At 43.2% G+C, this 18,881-nt stretch overlaps 1 protein-coding gene across 1 annotated transcript in view; it reads left to right on the top strand.

The window, feature by feature from the left end:
* ARSB (arylsulfatase B) overlaps window positions 1-17,211 on the top strand; it is a 168,023-nt gene extending 150,812 nt beyond the window's left edge. Inside the window, exons 8-9 of the mRNA XM_018053677.1 lie at window positions 13,098-13,220; window positions 14,371-17,211. Of these exons, the coding sequence (XP_017909166.1) occupies window positions 13,098-13,220; window positions 14,371-14,636 (389 nt within the window). The 3' untranslated portion in view covers window positions 14,637-17,211. The remainder of the gene's footprint in view (window positions 1-13,097; window positions 13,221-14,370) is intronic.

Below are 18,881 nucleotides of genomic sequence, written 5' to 3' on the forward strand. Positions count from 1 at the left end.
GGCAGGCAAGAGACCAAGGCTGAGCTGTGCTGGGTTCAGGGAGGAGAGCTCAGTGCTAAGGTGACTGCTGGGGTCGGGTGACCCCAGTACAGAACCCAAATTGGGAATTCCTGTTTTATCTCACTCTTTATTTTCACAGTTTTGCCCAGACCTCCAGTTTAACATATAAGATTTAGGTGATGTCGCCACAATTTTTTTTTTTTTTGCATAATTTTCGTTCTCTTTCTTCATTCATCGGAGAAGGCAATGGCACCGCACTCCAGTACTCTTGCCTGGAAAATCCCATGGGCGGAAGAGCCTGGTAGGCTGCAGTCCATGGGGTCGCGAAGAGTCGGACATGACTGAGCGACTTTACTTTCGCTTTTCACTTTCATGCACTGGAGAAGGAAATGGCAACCCGCTCCAGTGTTCTTGCCTGGAGAATCCCAGGGATGGGGGAGCCTGGTGGGCTGCCGTCTATGGGGTCGCACAGAGTCAGACACGACTGACGTGACTTGGCAGCAGCAGCAGCAGTCCTTTGTTCGTTCCTATACTCATTCACTTTTAAACCACTTAATTTGGATATGATTGATACACAAAAAGCTGTACATATTTATTGTATACAACTTCTTGGGTTTTGAAATAAGTATACATCCATCAAACCAGTGTCACAGGCTATGCCATAAATTATCCATCACCTCCAAAGGTTTCCTCCCACCTCCTTCGTTATCATTGTGTGTATGTGTAAGAGAGAGAGAGAGATAAGAACACTGGATGTAAGATTCCACCTTCTTTGCAAATATGTGAGTACACAACACAGTGTTGTTAAGTGCGCACACCATGGTGTACAATGGGTCTCTAGGACTCAACTTGCGTAGCTGACAGTCTGTACCCTTTGACCGATGCCTTGCGATTTCCCCTCCCCTTTTCTTTGCTGTGTGTGCTGAGCTGCTCAATTGTGTCCAGCTCTTTGCAGCCCCATGGACTGTAGCCCACCAGCCTCCTCTGTCCATGGGATTCTCCAGGCAAGAATATTGGGGTGGGTTGCCATGCCCTCCTCCAGGGGATCTTCCCAACCCAGGGATCAAACCCAGGTCTCTCTCCCGCATTCCAGGTGGATTCTTTACCAGCAAAGGCCACCAGAGAAGCCCCCCACCCTTCTTTATACTTGTCTAATAATACCTTGTTCCAGCTGATTTAGATCTCTCAGTTATTACAGAGTCGGGTAATTGATCACACCTTGATTTTGATGGCTATCTGTGGAAGGCCGCAGGTGTGACTTGAGCTGAAATGCTTTCTTTGAGTTGGTCAGTTTTGTCTGTGTGCCCAGCCTTGTGGCAAGTGCTGTGGAAGTTTAAGAAACATGTAACCAGGACTTCTGTACTTACACTTACCGCCACTAGGATCTCATTTCATCCTCATAGTCATCCTGTGAGGTAGGCATTACTTTTATCCTCATTTGACATACTTGGAAACAGGAAGTCAGAGTGGTTAAATGATTTAACGAGATAATAGGAAGAAATTATTCTAAAGGCCACTGAAATGCACAGTGGTTTCTCCAAGTTCCTTTTCAGAACTAGAGAGTAATAGCAGGGGGAATGCTGTTGCGTTTCTCAAAGCTCTGTCTATTCCAGTATTTGAGCCAGGAGGGCCGTCTCTACGACTGTTAGGAGCTTTCCCCGCCGATTTCTGAAAATTAAGTAAAATGTCAGCTCAGAGTGTGGGGGTTCCAACCAGTGTTTTTCAGGAGTTATTTTTAGAGAAAAACTTCTGTCTTTAGATCCAGAATCATGTTTAGAAATCAACTCGGGACAACAGTGAGCACATTGGCATCTGGACACGTAAGTCTTCACCATGCAGTGAGATGGGAGGCAGCCTTAGCCTAAGCCCACCGTTTTCGAGACAAGTAAACCTGTGAGCAGACTGGTGCTTTGATCCACATGTGCGCCCCATGTGTCTCCCCACGTGTAGCCTGAATGCGCTATGACATGGGCAGAGGAGCAGGCAGCAGGTGGTGGGACTCAGACTGACCAGCACAATAAAGACCTTAGTGACTTGAACTTCACCTTGAGCTTGGGAGTCCTTGAACTTCTCTTGGATTGAAGAAATGATCAGCCAATCAAATGTTGAGTGTAAAAAAAAACTTCAGTGTAACAGACTTTAAAAGACAAATTTGACTCGCATAACAAACTGACTCACAGAACAAGCCACTTCAAGAACTTCTAAGCACCAAAGGTGATGGTAGTTGTTGCAGAATATATCATGTGAAATGCCAGGCTGGATGAATCACAAGCTGGAATCAAGATTCAATCAGGAGAAGTATCAGCAATCTCAGATAATGCGGATGATACCGCTCTAATGGCAGAAAGTAAAGAAGAGCTGAAGAGCCTCTTGATGAGGGTCGAAGAGGAGAGTGAAACAGCTGACTTGAAATTCATCATTCAGAAACTCGGATCATGGCATCTGGTCCCATCACTTCATGGAAAATAGAAGGGGAAGAAGTGGCAACAGTGGCATATTTTATTTTCTTGGATTCCAAAATCACTGTGGACTGTGACTGCAGCCACGAAATTAAAAGACAATTGCTCCTTGGAAGAAAAGCTATGACAAAACTAGACAGTGTATTAAAAGGCAGAGCCATCACTTTGCTGACAAAGGTCCACATAGTCAAAGCTATGGTTTTTCCAGTAGTCACATATGGATATGAGAGTTGGACCATAAAGAAGGCTGAGTGCTAAGGAACTGATGCTTTCAAATCGTGCTGCTGGAGAAGACTCTTGAGAGCCCTCGAACTGCAAGGAGTTCAAACCAATCAAGCCTAAAGGAAATCAACCTTGAACATTCATTGGAAGGACTGATGCTGAAACTGAAGCTCCAATACTTTTTCACTTTGATGTGAAGAGCCAACTCATTGGAGAAGCCCCTAATGCTGGAAAGGACTGAGGGCAGGAGGAGAAGGGGATGACAGAGGATGAGATGGTTGGATGGCATCTTTGACTCAATGGACATGAGTTTGAGCAAATTCTGGGAGACAGTGGAGAATAGGAAAGCCTGTGTGTTGCAATCCATGGATCACAAGGAGTCAGATATGACTTAGTGACTGAACAACAACAAAGTTGTTGCTAATTAAACTTAAATCCAACCTATTCACTAAGAGTATACCTGAAGGAAGGGAAAGTCACTCAGTCGTGTCCGACTCTTTGTGACCCCATGGACTGTAGCCTACCAGGCTTCTCAGTCCATGGGATTTTCCAGGCAAGAGTCCTGGAGTGGGTTGCCATTTCCTTCTCCAGGGGATCTTCCCGACCCAGGGATTGAACCCGGGTCTCCCGCATTGTAGGCAGATGCATTACCCACTGAGCCACCAGGGAAGCCCTACAAGTATACCTGAAGAGACTGCATTTTAGAAAACAGTTTGATAATCAAATATCTGGGAAAGCTTGGGGTTTCCCCATTAGCACAAGGGATTAAGTGTGCTAAGTAAATATTCATTGTCATCAAAGTACAAAGATGGCATCACACTAGCATGAGGAATAAAATGGGTCATTAGAGGTAGAATGACATTTTAAACTGATCTTTGTGAATTATAAAACAAACAAAGCAAAAATGAATAGAGTTCAGTGGAAATGAATGGCAGGCCACGAAACAAGGCAGAAAAGAAACCCTCAAAGTGGCAAATCAATGCTTCCACCATAAATGCTTTTCTTGCCAGTCCTGTTCAAATTCTGGAACACGAATTGGAGAACAAATAAGTCTTCTCCAAATGCAGACCAAAGAAATTATTAGTTTTCTTTTTTTTTTTTTTTTTTTGTCCAGGTATAGTAATGAATTTACTTTCCTCTTCTTTGTAAAGTCTTGAATAGAACAGTACATAAAAGAAAAAACTTGTATTAAACTGAGAATAGCTAGCATTCAGTGACCTTTATTGCCAGACCTTATTACTTATTTCATAGCGTTACTGCAAGAATTAAATGATTTACTGTTCATAGAATACCTACCACCACAGTTTATGATTTACAGTAGTAAGTGCTTCTAAGCTATTATCATCTTTCAATATTGATAGTGTTGACAATAGACCGCACACTATGCTGAGCAGTTTGCTGTTGTTCTGCTAATTTCATTGATAGTAAACCAAGCCAACGGAGGTTAGGAAAGTTGCCCGAGATTTCACAGTGACATTTATCGTGCCCTTACTGTGTGCTAGACATACTGCTGATAAACATGTTCGATGCATCGTCATATCCAGGCCACCCAACTAGTCTGTGAAATAAATTATATTTTCCTGGTTTTACAAATGGGGAGACGCCTAAGGTCACATAGCCAGCGAGCGATGGAGCAGATATCCAAACGCAAGCAGTCTGGTTCCCAGAGTGTGTGCTCAGGAAGCAGCCTGGTTCCCAGAGTGTGTGCCCGGAACTGCTGTGCACGGAGATCTTCTGGGAGAGAGCGATCAGGGACTCACGGCCATCACCAGGCCCCTTCCCTTTGTCCTATCACCGCTCCCAGCAGTGTTCTCCTGCAGTGCTAGAAGGCTGCCTCTTCCTAGGCCCCTCTCTGCAGCCACAGTTAATCCATTCTGCTCAGAAGTTACAGAGAGAGACACCCAGACAACCCCTCTTGGCTATGCACTGATGCTGGGACACCTGGCAAGCTGCCTAGTTTTCCCTAGGAATGGAAACTTTTGTTTAAGATTTTTTTTTTTTTTTAATGTAGACCATTCTTAAAGTGTTGATTGAATTTAATACGACATTGCTCCTGTTTTCTGTTTTGGTGTTTGACTGCAAGGCATATGGAATCTTAGCTCCCCCACAAGGGATTGAACCTGCCTTGGAAGGCTAAGTCTGAACCACTAGACAGCCAGGGAAGTCCCAGAAACTTTTGCTATGAAATTTCCATTTCTTATTTTCAGGTCAGCTACTAACACAACTTAATATAACATTTTATTTAAGTCTTGTATAGTTAGAAGTCTCAAAGGTTATACACCAAGATGTTAACAGCAGCTAATAAATGTACAGGTAATTTTAATTTTCCTGTTCATAGATTTTTGTGTTTTCCAACTTATATAAATTACATAGTCAGAAAAAATATGTTTTATAGAAATACAATTGAAGACTAGATGGTTGTTTCCCAAGAGTCAGGAGGATGGGTTGTACAGCCAAGAGAGCAAGATCGCCTTCTGTGAACCCCAGGCAGCATCCCCAGTGGTCCAGGCAGCCCCCAGTCCCTTCCCAGTTCGGTGACGCTGTCGTCTGTGATGAGTAGTGTCTTTCACATTATCTTAGCCATGGGCTCTTTTTTTCAAACAAAAATATAGAGAAACACAATCTATTTAGCAAATATGTATTATGGATTCTTCTTTAAGGGTTAAACGGTGCTGATAGAAATGGAGGTAGAACCTTAGATCCTCACCCGTTAACCCACCATCCCATCTAAAAGCAACTCCCAAGGTGTGTCTGGAAGCCCTCTGGCTCTGGAAAACGCACTTCTCCACTGAACCTGTTGGTCCACCTCTGGAAACTTGAACTCCTTTAGATTTCCAGAGGTTGCTCAGAGATGGAGCTCTGTCTGTTTACTATATATTAAGCAAGATCGTGATTTTCTTCATGCGCTCTAAGTTTTTCTGCTGATCTCCTTCTTTACATCCAAAATCAATACACAAGACTAATCCATCTTATAATTGAGTATTCCTGTCTGACCGGAATGATTTATCATCTCAGAGGTGGCTTTCAGCTCGGAAGGGAAAGAGAAAGATGTGTTTGTTTACACTTCTCGCTGAACTCCCTCATTTCCACGCAGAGGTTAACAAATCCAATGCCCTTTTCTCATCCATCAAGCTGATGGGTGGAATAGTTGGCACTTCTGCACCGTGGTCTGAAGCCTTCTGCTCTCTTGACTTCTGTGTTGCCCTGTTGAACTGATTTCCTTCCGCATGTTATTCTCCTCTTCTCTGCCTCGTTTGCTGGCGGTTTTCCTTTGGCGCTCATTTCTGTCTGCGGGCTTCTGCTCTCTAGCTCATCCATTTCCGGGGTTCAGTGATCACTGACTGCATTCTGGATAGTGCTTGAATCAGGATATGCCTTCAGTCTCTCTTACAGGGTCCAGCGTCTTTGCTCCGTGTGTAGTCGATATCTCTCCCTTGAGTTCACGTTAATTTTTCAAAGTCAACATGTCTAACTCTAAGATCATAGTATCACCACTGTTTCCTGCTCTAAAATCTCTATTCTGCCAATGTCAATATTTTCTTTATCACCAAAGTTGAAACCTTGGAATTTTATCTTTTATACTCTACAGTCACCAAAAATCTTTTTATTTTACCTTCAAAACCTCTTAGATGTGTCTTTGCTCATCACTCCATGTCATAGAATATAAGAACACAATGCTTTCTTATCACTTAGTTGTTAATAAATAAATATTTTCTGAATCTGGGCTTCCCTAGTGTCTCAGTTGGTAAAGAATTGACATGCAAAGCAGGAGACCCGGGTTTGATCCCTGGGTCAGGAAGATCTCATGGAGAAGGAAATGGCCACCCGGTGCTCTTGCCTGGAGAATTCCGTGGACAGAGGAGCCAGCAGGCTACGGTCCATGGGGTCACAAAGAGTCAGGCCTGTGAGACTCACTTTCACTTTTACTTTTCAAATCTGGATCTAGTCCAACTATGTCAGAAAAATTCTGAAAGTCATTAACATTCTAAGAAATCTCTGCTTCTTGTCTTTTGTTTCAACAGTGTGTTTAATACACTGTCAATTTAATAATGAAGACACCAATTTAATAATTCAATACTTCTATGTATATAGATACAAAAATCCTCAACAAAATATTAGCAAGTAGAATTCAGCAACATATGAAGAGGATTACACAACGTGACCAAGTGGGTTCATCCCAGGAATGTAATGATAGTTGAATAGCTAAAATCGATTAATGTAATATCAATAGACTAGAGGACAAAAAAAATTTAGTAATATCAGATGCAGAAAAGAATTTTTGGAAAATGTCATACTTTTTCTGGATAGAAACACTCAAACTGTGAATAAAAGGGGACCTTACTCAATTTGATAGAGCATCTACCAAAAAAAAAAAAAAATAGCTAGCATACTACTGAATGGTGAAAGATTGAATATTTTACCCTAAGATCAGGAATAAGACAAGGATGTTGGCTTTCACCATTTGTTTCGGCATTAAATTGAGATTCTAACAGGGCAATTGGGTAAGAAAAAGAAATAAGATATTCAGATTGACCCGGGAGAAGTAACAGTATGCTTATCTGTAAATGACATGAGATTATGTTTAAAAAATCCCAAGGAGTCAATTAAAAGACTACTAGAACTAATAAACAGGTTCTACAAGGTTGCTGGATCGTCGAAAAAGCAAGAGAGTTCCAGAAAAGTATCTATTTCTGCTTTATTGACTATGCCAAATCCTTTGACTGTGTGGATCACAACAAACTGTGGAAAATTCCAAAAGAGATGGGAATACCAAACTACCTGACATGCCTCTTGAGAAATCTGTGTTCAGGTCAGGAAGCAACAGTTAGAACTAGATATGGAACAACAGACTGGTTCCAAATAGGAAAAGGAGTACGTCAAGACTGCATATTGTCACCCTGTTTATTTAACTTATATGCAGAGTACATCATGAGAAACGCTGGGCTGGAAGAAGCAGAAGCTGGGATCAAGATTGCAGGGAGAAATATCAATAACCTCAGATATGCAGATGACACCACCCTTATGGCAGAAAGTGAAAAAGAACTAAAGAGCCTCTTGATGAAAGTGAAAGAGGAGAGTGAAAAAGTTGGCTTAAAGCTCAACATTCAGAAAACTAAGATCATGACATCTGGTCCCATCACTTCATGGGAAATAGATGGGGAAACAGTGGAAACAGTGGCTGACTTTATTTTTTGGGGCTCCAAAATCACTGCAGATGGTAACTGCAGCCATGAAATTAAAAGATGCTTACTCTTTGAAAGAAAAGTTATGACCAACCTAGATAGCATATTCAAAAGCAGAGATATTGCTTTGCCAACAAAGGTCCGTCTACTCAAGGCTATGGTTTTTCCAGTGGTCATGTATGGATGTGAGAGTTGGACTGTGAAGAAAGCTGAGCGCCCAAGAATTGATGCTTTTGAACTGTGGTGTTGGAGAAGACTCTTGAGAGTCCCTTGGACCACAAGGAGTTCCAACCAGTCCATTCTAAAGGTGTTCATTGGAAGGACTGATGCTGAAGCTGAAACTCCAATACTTTGGCCACCTCATGTGAAGAGTTGACTCATTGGAAAAGACCCTGATGCTGGGAGGGATTGGGGGCAGGAGGAGAAGGGGACGACAGAGGATGAGATGGCTGGATGGCATCACCGACTCGACAGACACGAGTTTGGGTGAACTCCGGGAGTTGGTGATGGACAGGGAGGCCTGGCGTGCTGCGATTCATGGGGTCACAAGGAGTTGGATACGACTGAGCGACTGAACTGAACTGAACTGAGCTGCACAAGGTTGCACAGTAGAAGAGCAATGTAAACCAATCAGCTGTATCTCTATACAGTAGCAATGAACAAATCAAACATGCAATTAAGTAAATATTTAGAATAGCATTGAAAAGAATGAAATACTTAGGAGTGAATTTAGGAAAAGAAATACAAAGGCTATATTCTGAAAACTGCAAAGCACTTAAAGAATACCTGAATAAATGAAAAGATATCCCATGTTCATGGATTAGAACACAGCATATTAAGATGGCAATAATCCCCAAATTGATTTATGAGTTTAATATACTTCCTAACAAAATCCCAGCTGACCCTTGGCAGATTATCGATTAAACTGATCCTCAAATTCATAAAAAAAAAAAATTCTAGAAACTGAGAATAACCAAATCAATCTTGGAGAAAAAAACAAAAACATTGAACTACTCATACCTTCTGATTTCAAAACTTACTGCAAATAATTACAATAATCAAGATACCGACTTAAGAATGTAGACATATAAATAAGTGGAATAGAATTGAGAGTCTGGAAATAAACTCTTACATTTACAGTCGACTGATTTTCAACAAGAATGTCAAAAGCATTAATTAAGGAAGTAATAGTCTCTTGAACAAGTCGTGCTGACAAAACGGATATCCACATGCAAAAGAATGAAACTGAACCCCTACCTCTCACCACATATAAATATAATTCAAAGTGAATCAAAGATCTGAACAGAAGTACCAAACTATAAACTCTTAAAAGAGAATATAGATGTAAATCTTCATGACCTTGGATGAAGCAATGATTTCCTAGATATGACACCAAAGCATAAGCAGAACAGTAGAAATTAGATAAATTGGGATTCATTAAAATTTAAACCTTTTGTGCCTCAAAAAACACCGTCAAGTAAATGAAAAAGATAGTCCATAGAATGGGAGAAAATATTTGGACCTGATGAGGGACTTGTATCTGGAATATATAAAGAACTCTTACAACTAAGTAATGAAAGGATCTGAATATACTTTTCCCCAAAAAAGGGGATATACAGGGGCCAACAAACAAATGAAAAGATGCTCAACTTTATTAGTCGTCTACTGCTACTGCTGCTAAGTCGCTTCAGTCGTGTCCGAATCTGTGTGACCCCATAGACAGCAGCCAACCAGGCTCCCCCGTCCCTGGGATTCTCCAGGCAAGAACACTGGAGTGGGTTGCCATTTCCTTCTCCAATGCATGAAAGTGAAAGGTGAAAGTGAAGTCACTCAGTTGTGTCCAACTCTTAGCCACCCCATGGACTTCAGCCTACCAGGCTCCTCCGCCCATGGGATTTTCCAGGCAAGAGTACTGGAGTGGGGTGCCATTGCCTTCAAACCATAATGAGATAGAACATTATACCCAATAGGCTGTAACAAAAGACAGGCAGTAATAAGTGCTGACAAATATATGGACAAACTGAAACCCTCATACACTGCCAGAGGGACATAACATGGTGGATATGTTTTTAAGCAACCTCAGATCCTGTAGTATTGTAGTATTTATGCTTGAAAAAAATGTGGGTATAAGTGGACCCATGCATTTCAAGCCCGTATTGTGAAGGGTCAACGCTAATAGCAAAAATAAATAAATAAGTAAAATAACCTAAATTCTTATTAAAGGGGAATGTATAAATAAAAGGTGCTGTTTTATGTAGTGAAATAGGAAATAATTAAAAGGAATAAACATGCATATACATATATACATAATGTCTGAGCTCTAAAAAACAGTAGTGGATAAAAACGTCAGGTTGCAAAATGGATATAGCATAACACATACATGTACATTTCTAAAGTATAGAACTACCATGCATTATTCCTTGACACATGTATCTGTGACTGTATCTTTAAATGGCTGAAAGAGGCACTGAAGTCGTGATAGCAGCAGCCACTGGGGTCATGGGTGAAGAGACTGGGATTAAAGATGGAGAAAAGGGGTCTGACATTTCATCTTCATTGTCCCACTTCTCTAATTGAAAGAAAAAAGCAGATATGACAAAATGTTCATATTTATTCATTCTGAGTGACAGCTCACAGGGTGTTCATTATATTATTCTTTGTCCTTTGCTTTTTGTTTAATTTCTCCCAACGAATAAAACTTCAGGAGATAACGGCATCTTTCGCCATTTAGTCTTAGACTTACTTATTGTTTAGGTATTTTATGTCCCTGTTTGTTTTAGAAGGAAATGTATGCAAGTATAGCTGAGATAGCTACATTTCCTTCCTTCGTTTATGTCCACAAAGTGTATTCCTTTTATTTAACATTCTTTGCTATCAAAATGTGGTTTTTATATACAAACTTGTGAGCAGTAGATTATGAGGGCTCACAGTTCTACCACAGTCTGTATATTAAGAATGTGCTTCCTATGGTATGTGTGTGTGTGTGTGTGTGCGTGTTCAGTCATGTCCAACTCATTGCGACCCCTGGACCATAGCCCGCCAGGCTTCTGTGTCCATGGAATTTACAGTCAAGTAGACATCCTCACACACCTCGATCGCTAGAAGCATCCGTTTGTGTTGGAGCCAGCATAGCCGCGAGCAAACAGAGAAGCAAGAGGTCCAAACGAGTTCCTCTTTGGTGCTGATGATCTGTTGGCGCTGACTGTTAAGACTGAAGGTCTGAGACCACCGACGTTTCTCAGCTCAGTCTGCAGCACGCCTCTCCAGTGTCATTGCCGCAGTTCTGACAGAAGGATGGGACTCTCTGCCTTTTCCACCAGTGACAGTGCTTCCCGCTTTAAACTGCGTACAGCACAGAAGTCCCACGCAGGCAGGGTGGGGGGCACGCTCACAGTCCTTTATCACTCAGAGGTGATGCTGCGCAGATGGTAGCGAGGGCGCCTTTACAGACACATCACCCACTGCAACTCTTAGGCATCGGATGGGGAGTCTGGCAAACTTTGGAGGTGTACCCCAGGTAATTGCTGTGACCATATTTGAAAAGTAACAGATAAATGTGGAGTTAAAGCAGACTAATAATTACACAGTTAAGTGCTAAGGTGAGCTGTTTAAACATGCACAGGGAAGAGAGAGGGGAACCACCATACCTTACCTTTGGGGATTCACCAGGGTCTTCAACTGGAGTAGAACTCAGGTCTCTCCCGCCGCACCTTATTTGCTCCTCCCCACAAGCAGGAGCAGGAGGCAGTTAAGGCCGTGCTAATAACTGACCCTTGTGTATTGACATCTATCCCAGGGACAGGCTGGCTTCAAAATTAGACAGACAAAAGGGTCCAAATTGAGCAAAGAAGGAACTAGGCATGCTCAATTTGGACCCTTTGTCTGTCTAACTTTGGAGCCAGCCTGTCCCCGAGACAGATGTCAATACACAAGGGTCAGTTATTAGCACGGCCTCCCTGCCACAGATTTGAAGCTACGTTCTTTTCAACCAGCTTTATCAGTAACAAAGGCCATATGTTTAGCTCCATCCGTCTGGCCTCTTACCCGTCAGTTGGTTCCAAACTCAAGAGGGAAGAGGGAGCAGGTACTATCAAGTGTCCCCCTCCCCCAACACAGCCTGATGATCAATTAATATAAAACTCCAAGAGTATAAATTAACGGAACCCACGATATCAATGGACTTCCCTGGTGGCTCAGATGGTAAAGCGTCTGTCTACAATGCGGGAGACCCAGGTTCGATCCCTGGGTCGGGAAGATCCCCTGGGGAAGGAAATGGCAATCCACTCCAGTACTCTTGCCTGGAAAATCCCATGGACAGAGGAGCCTGGTAGGCTACAGTCCATGGGGTCACAGAGAGTCGGACACGACTGAGCGACTTCACAGACACGACATCAATGGGTGCAGTATAGGTGGCTCGGTGATAGAGAACCCGCCTGATAATGCAGGAGACACAGGAGACACGGGTTCCATCCCTGGGTCGGGAGGATCCCCTGGAGGAGGGCATGGCAACCCCCTCCAGTATCCTTGCCTGGAGAATCCCATGGACAAGGAGACTGGTGGGCTACAGTCCATGGGGTCACAAGGAGTCTGACATGTCTGAGCACGCATGACCACATGACATCAACCAATAATATATATATACCAGAATATATACCATATATATATATATATATATACCAGAATGATCTTATCTGAATAGTTAACTGAGCATTGCTCACTTACTCTTAGATTTTGTAAGTGGGGTTAAAAAAATAAATGTACGATTTATCATGGCATGCTTGAATAACTTGAGACAGACTCCATTAAGAAGTACATTTTATAATGTGTTATATTATCTACACAGGTATACAAGTGTACACAGATTTATCTAACTCAATCATGCGATAGCAAAAACTAAAGGTACCAAAAAAAAAAACCAACCCTGCATGCTGCCACAGTACACAGGTCTGCAAGTGGCCATCTGTGCATTGGCAGAACACAGTGGTTTTAAGGTTGAATTAGTGTTGTAATCTCTTTGGGATTCCCTTTATATTTGTGGTGGTTTATGACTGATGTTCCATGTAACTTGAGCTCTCTGTTTATATTTAATAGAAGATTCATTCCTGTGGCAGGATACACATTTACGCTCCAGTGTTGAATAAAAGCTACTGTTCTGCAGGAGGGATATAAAATGTTGATTTATAATGACGCATTCCAATAACAGTGATCTAATTCTTCCAAACCCTCTCCCCAGGTCCTGGGGACAGCATGGCTCTGGCCAAGGATGATTCTTCCCTTCTGGAATATTCAGCCTTCAACACATCTATCCATGCTGCCATTAGACACCAGAACTGGAAACTGCTCACTGGATACCCAGGTAGAAGGCTTAGTATCTCCCACCAGAACAGCTGGGAGATTTCCCAAAGAATAGCTGCCTTTCGCAGAACACCATCTCTGCACTGCTGAATGAGAGGGAGGGGTGTAATCTCGTCCTACATTTTTAAAAATTAGGAACTAACTGTTGAGGTGGTGGTGGGGCAGGGGGAGGCTTCCCAGGTGGCGCTAGTGGTAAAGAACCCGCCTGCCAATGCGGAAGATGTAAGAGGCATGGGTTCAGTCCCTGGGGTGGGAAGATCCCTTGGAGGAGGGCATGGCAACCCACTCCAGTATTCTTGCCTGGAGAATCCCACGGACAGAGGAGCCTGGCGGGCTACATGGGATCACAAAGAGTCAGACACGACTGACGCAACCTAGCATGAATGCATGTAGTGGTGGGGGGAGGGGGAGGGAAAGAAACACAGCTCTAGGGCTTCAGGGAAAATAAGGATTTCAGATACACACGGCCGGCAAGCGCGATACGTCTAGCTGGCAAAGACAGTCTCTGAAAGGGACATCTTCAACCAAGGGTATAGTAGGGAAAAGGGGCTGCTTCCACTGAGCACATTCTTTAGAGGTGACATCTTTTAAATATTTGTATGGTATGTGGTTTGATGGTTAAGACTGTGATGCAATTAAGCAGTGTTTATAATGAGGCCCTTTTTGATGTTTGCAGCAAGACAGTCCTTCATTGTTTGTGACTGTCCCGTACATTGTAAGACATTTTTAGCATCCCTGGCCCATGACTACTAAATGACAGTTGTACCCACCCCGAGCACTGCCCCCAAGTTCACTATGACAACTAAAAATAACCCCGCTACACACACACAGATACACACACACGCATGCACACACACACAGATATACACACACACATGCACACACATACACATTTGCACATGTGCACACACACACACGCACGCACTCACATGCTCTTTCCTGGAAGCCCCAGCCTCACTGTGAAGCAGTGGGACATGTTTAGTTAAAGCCCCAGAAGTCAGAGTCTGAGACAAATCTAGACATAACATCAAGGGCCACGTTTTTTTTAATGTGTCCAAACCCACAGCCCAGCTCAGCCTTATCTTCTTCCTTGAAGATAGATCCTACCTACAATGCTTCTCCTCCAATAAACTGTTGTATTTCTTTGCCAGGCTGTGGTCACTGGTTTCCCCCACCATCTCAGCATAATGTTTCTGTGATACCCTCATCGGACCCACCAGCCAAGACCCTCTGGCTCTTTGACATTGACCAGGACCCCGAGGAAAGGCATGACCTGTCAAGAGAATATCCCCACATCGTCAAGAAGCTCCTTTCCCGTCTGCGGTTCTACCAGAAACACTCCGTGCCTGTGTACTTCCCGGCACAAGACCCCCGCTGTGATCCCAAGGCCACTGGGGCCTGGGGCCCTTGGATGTAGGATTTCCAGCAGCCTGGAGGGCAGCCTGAAAGCTTCTCCATTTGCAAGCTGGACTCCAGGCCTTTCTTCGTACGATTCTTGTCTCCTTTGTTCTCCCAGCCTGGGTTCCCCCGGCCCTGCTCTTGCTCCTAAACCACCCTGAGTTGTCTAATTTCAACCCTTAGTGAAATTAAGGTCCTTGAACACTGATACTGTTGGCTGGCGTATGTGTCCAGAGGAGAGGGTGACTGGGTTCACCCTCCCTTTCCTGAGCTGCGAGATTGCTGGGAATTTGATTTAAAAGAGGAAGTTACTGAGTCTTGGAGGCTGGAGCAGCTGGTTCTTTTTGCCTCACAAGTCAGATGTTAGATTTCGCTTTGCAATAGCTGGGTTTTATTGGAGTGACTCACGTTTCTTGTAACAAATGAAAGGGTTAGACAGTCGTTAATGGTTCTGCTGGCCACGGGTTCTCCCTGCCTGTGAGAGATCCTGTTCAGGCATCCCCTGTGAATAACCCGCCTTGGTTCACCCCTTGCTCACGCATCTCATCACTCACCTCATCACTCATCCTGTCATGGAGCATAAGGCTTGTTTCATTATTAACATGAGTTTGGCAATATGCCTATTCCTTAGTTTTGGGCTTTACGATTAAGAAATGTGTTTTTATCCCCCAGTTTTTCCCAACTGTTGCTCATCTTGTCTGGACTGCCACCACCCCCACGCCCTTTGTGGTTCTTTTTCTGCCCTTTCTTCTGATTCAGGCATCCTGCGCCTGGGAAGGCTGCTTTGCTTCTCCACTACGAGCGCCGCTGGTCTCTGATACACTGCTGCAGCCTGCCTCCCTTCTGCCCCTGACCCTGAAGCTAGAGCGCTACCTAGAGAGACGGCGAGTCTAGCTCTGTGGGCATGATCGTGGCAGTACTCAGGTCTCTGTCATGTGCTTGGAGATTTTTTTTCTAGTTGCATGGAGTTTATTCTAATGATTGTGGCTTAGTGTCAAAATATATTTAGCTGCACTGCTCTTGCCTAGAAGTGAGGAGAAACCTTGAGAAAGGATAATATTGTCCTGAGATGATGCAAGTAGTAGGCAGTTTGAAAAAGGAAATAGCCAGCCTGTGGGATACTAGACCTTGATAACACAGAAGAAGGCATACCCATGTTTCTCTATTTTTGTGTTGAGGTTGGGGGAAGAGGATACACAGTTTGATCTTCCAGCTCTTTCTCAGCCCCACCAACGTCCTACTAACATGAACCAATCCAGATGAGCTTCAAAGAGTGTCAAACTCAGGAAACTGTGGCCAAAATCTACATACCCTTTTTTTTTGCATTAACTCTACTGTTTCATTCAATGCTTATCTCCAATGCCTGGATCAATGCCTGCTGTGTGGAAGGCACTCAGTACACCTTTCTAAAAAATAAGTGAGTGAATGAATAAATGAGAAAGTCTCACATCAGGGAAGATGCTAGTTTAATGAGCTGAGTCCTGGGCTGAATATAAATATCTTCCAACCATCACTTTTCTGTTCTCAGGCTGCCCTCCTGGGGCAGGAGCACAGTGCACATATCTGGGCAGTCTAGGACACCATAGTGAAGTTGTGATGTCTTCCAGAGGGAGAAGGGCAAGAAACACGCCTGCTGCAAGGACTCTCCTGCCAATAATCCTCTGTTCTCGTCTGCAGAGGACACTGGAAGCTAAAACCACCAAATAATACAATATAGGTCATGGCACAGCCGTCCTTCAGTTCAGCAGCAGTATCCTCTGGTGACCGCTAGTTTGTGTTAAAATACAATGAATGGAAAGAAACGGTGCTAGAACTAATGACCCCTGTTACCAGCCTGCACCCCACGCCTGGGCTGGCATGCGGCTGGCCAGAATGCTTCTAACTCACTCCCAAGCCTGTGGCAGATATTATGCATAACTGAGCCCAGTGTTCCTTCTGGACCCTTCTAACCCCGGGGTGGAGGTACTGTTGATGCCCTAAGATTGGAGCCCATCACTACGTGATCGCTGTTCTCTCCCCTTGCTGTCCTCCCAACAGCTGCTGCCAATCCTAGGTCCTTGATTGCTGCGTACCGTGTCGACGTTCTGCACTCGATGGACCCAAAAGGAATTTTAAAGTCTGATTCTTGGGTAAAACTTTTACTTGAGATCTTATGTTATCCACATAGAACGTCATTGGGTTTTCTTATTCTGTACAGGAATGTAAACAGATTCATATGTTGTCACTCGAAGTTTTAACGGTATTTCTTTCTGATTTGGTTTACCTATGGTTTTGTTTATTCAGTCTTCTTTTTACTACCTGATTACTCCAGATGTAGGGGACAAAAAATTAAATTTATCTTTGGAAATGTGTCAGCTGTGAGTATAGGTTTCCATTTGGGAGATGAAAAGGTTCTGGAACCGGATAGTAGTGATGGTTGTACAACATCATGAATGCACTTAATGCCTCTGAATTGTACTTTAAACGGTTCGAATGATAAATTTTAAGTTGTATAGTTTTTAACCACAATTCCAAAACTGTGTTGGCCTGTTTTGTATCATGTGAATTTTAACTGAAAAAAGCTTTTAAATAAATATAACAAAAAATATCAGAGCTGAAAAAAAAAATGTGTCCATCATTGCCTCCAAAGACACACAATATCCTATTTTATCCTACAAAATTGGAGGAAGGTCAACAGAGGGTAGGAGTAAATCTAAAGTGATAATAAGGGAATGTATTAGTTTTCTATTGCTGTATAATAAATTAGCCCCAAATTTAACAGCTTAAAACAATGAAGATTTGTTATATTAAATATTGTATGAGAGTCAGAAGTTTAGGAGTGGTTTACCTGGGTGGTTCTGGCTCAGGGTCTCTTATGAAATCGTATTCAAGCAATTGTCTGGGGCAACATTCCTCTGAGTGGATCACAACAATCTGTGGAAAATTCTTGAAGAGGGGAATAACAGACCACCTTACCTGCCTCCTGAGAAACCTGTATGCAGGTCAAGAAGCAACAGTTAGAACCAGATATAGAACAACAGACTAGTTCAAAATTGGGAAAGGAGTACATCAAGACTATATTGTCCCCCTGCTTATTTAACTTCTATTCAGAGTACATCATGCAAAATGCCAGGCTGGATGAATCACAAGCTGGAATCAAGATTTCCAGGAGGAATATCAACAACCTCAGATATGCAGATGACACCACCCTAATGGCAGAAAGCAAAGAGGAACTAAAGAGCCTCTTGATAAGGGTGAAAGAGGAGAGTGAAAAAGCTGGCTTAAAACTCAGCATTCAGCAAACTAATATCATAGCATCCAATCCCATCACTTCATGGCAAATAGAAGGGGGAAAAGTGCAAAAAATGACAGACTTTATTTTCTTGGGCTCCAAAATCACTGCAGATGGCAGCCATGAAATTAAAAGATGCTTGCTCCTTGGAAGAAAAGCTGTGACCAACATAGCATATTAAAAAGCAGAGACATCACTTTGCTGACAAAGGTCTATATAGTCAGAGCTATGTTTCTTCCAGTAGTCATGTATGGATGTGAGAGTTGGGTCATATAGAAGGCTGATAAATTGATGCTTTTGAACTGTGGTGCTGGAAAAGACTCTTGAGAGTCCCTTGGACAGCAAGGAGATCAAACCAATCAATCCTAAAGGAGATCAACCCTTTAGGATATTCATTTGAAGGAATGTTGCTGAAGCTCCAATACTTTGGCCACCTGATGCAAAAAGCTACTCTGATGCTGGGAAAGACTGAAGACAGGAGGAGAAGGGGATGACAAAGGATGAGCTGGTTGGATGGTATCACTGACTCAATGGACAGGAATCTGAGCAAGTTCCAGGAGATGTTAAAGGACAGGGAAGTCTGGTGTGCTGCAGTCCGTGGGGGTCGCAAAGAGTTGGACATGACTGAGCAACTGAACAACAGTCCTCTGAAGGCTTGACTGGAGTTGGAGAACCCACTTCCAAGATGACACTCACAAGGCTCTTGGCTGGAGGCCTCAGTTCCCTGCACTGTGGGCCTCTCCATGGGCTGAGTTATATTCTTACACATGGTAGCAAGCTTCCAGCAGAGCCAGAAATCCAAAGAGAGAAAGAGGGAGCTGCAGTACCTTTTATAACCTGGTCTCCAAAAGCGTGCACCATCTCCTCCACCTTTTTTCACTTCCTTAAAAACAAGTCACAAAGTCCAACCCATACACAGAGGAGGAGAATTAGGCTCCGCCTCTTAAAAGAAGTGTTCGATTTGGAAGTGGATACATTTGACACCACTACAGA

The sequence above is a fragment of the Capra hircus genome, chromosome 10, assembly GCF_001704415.2.
Source record: "Capra hircus breed San Clemente chromosome 10, ASM170441v1, whole genome shotgun sequence".
Classification (NCBI taxonomy): domain Eukaryota; kingdom Metazoa; phylum Chordata; class Mammalia; order Artiodactyla; family Bovidae; genus Capra; species Capra hircus.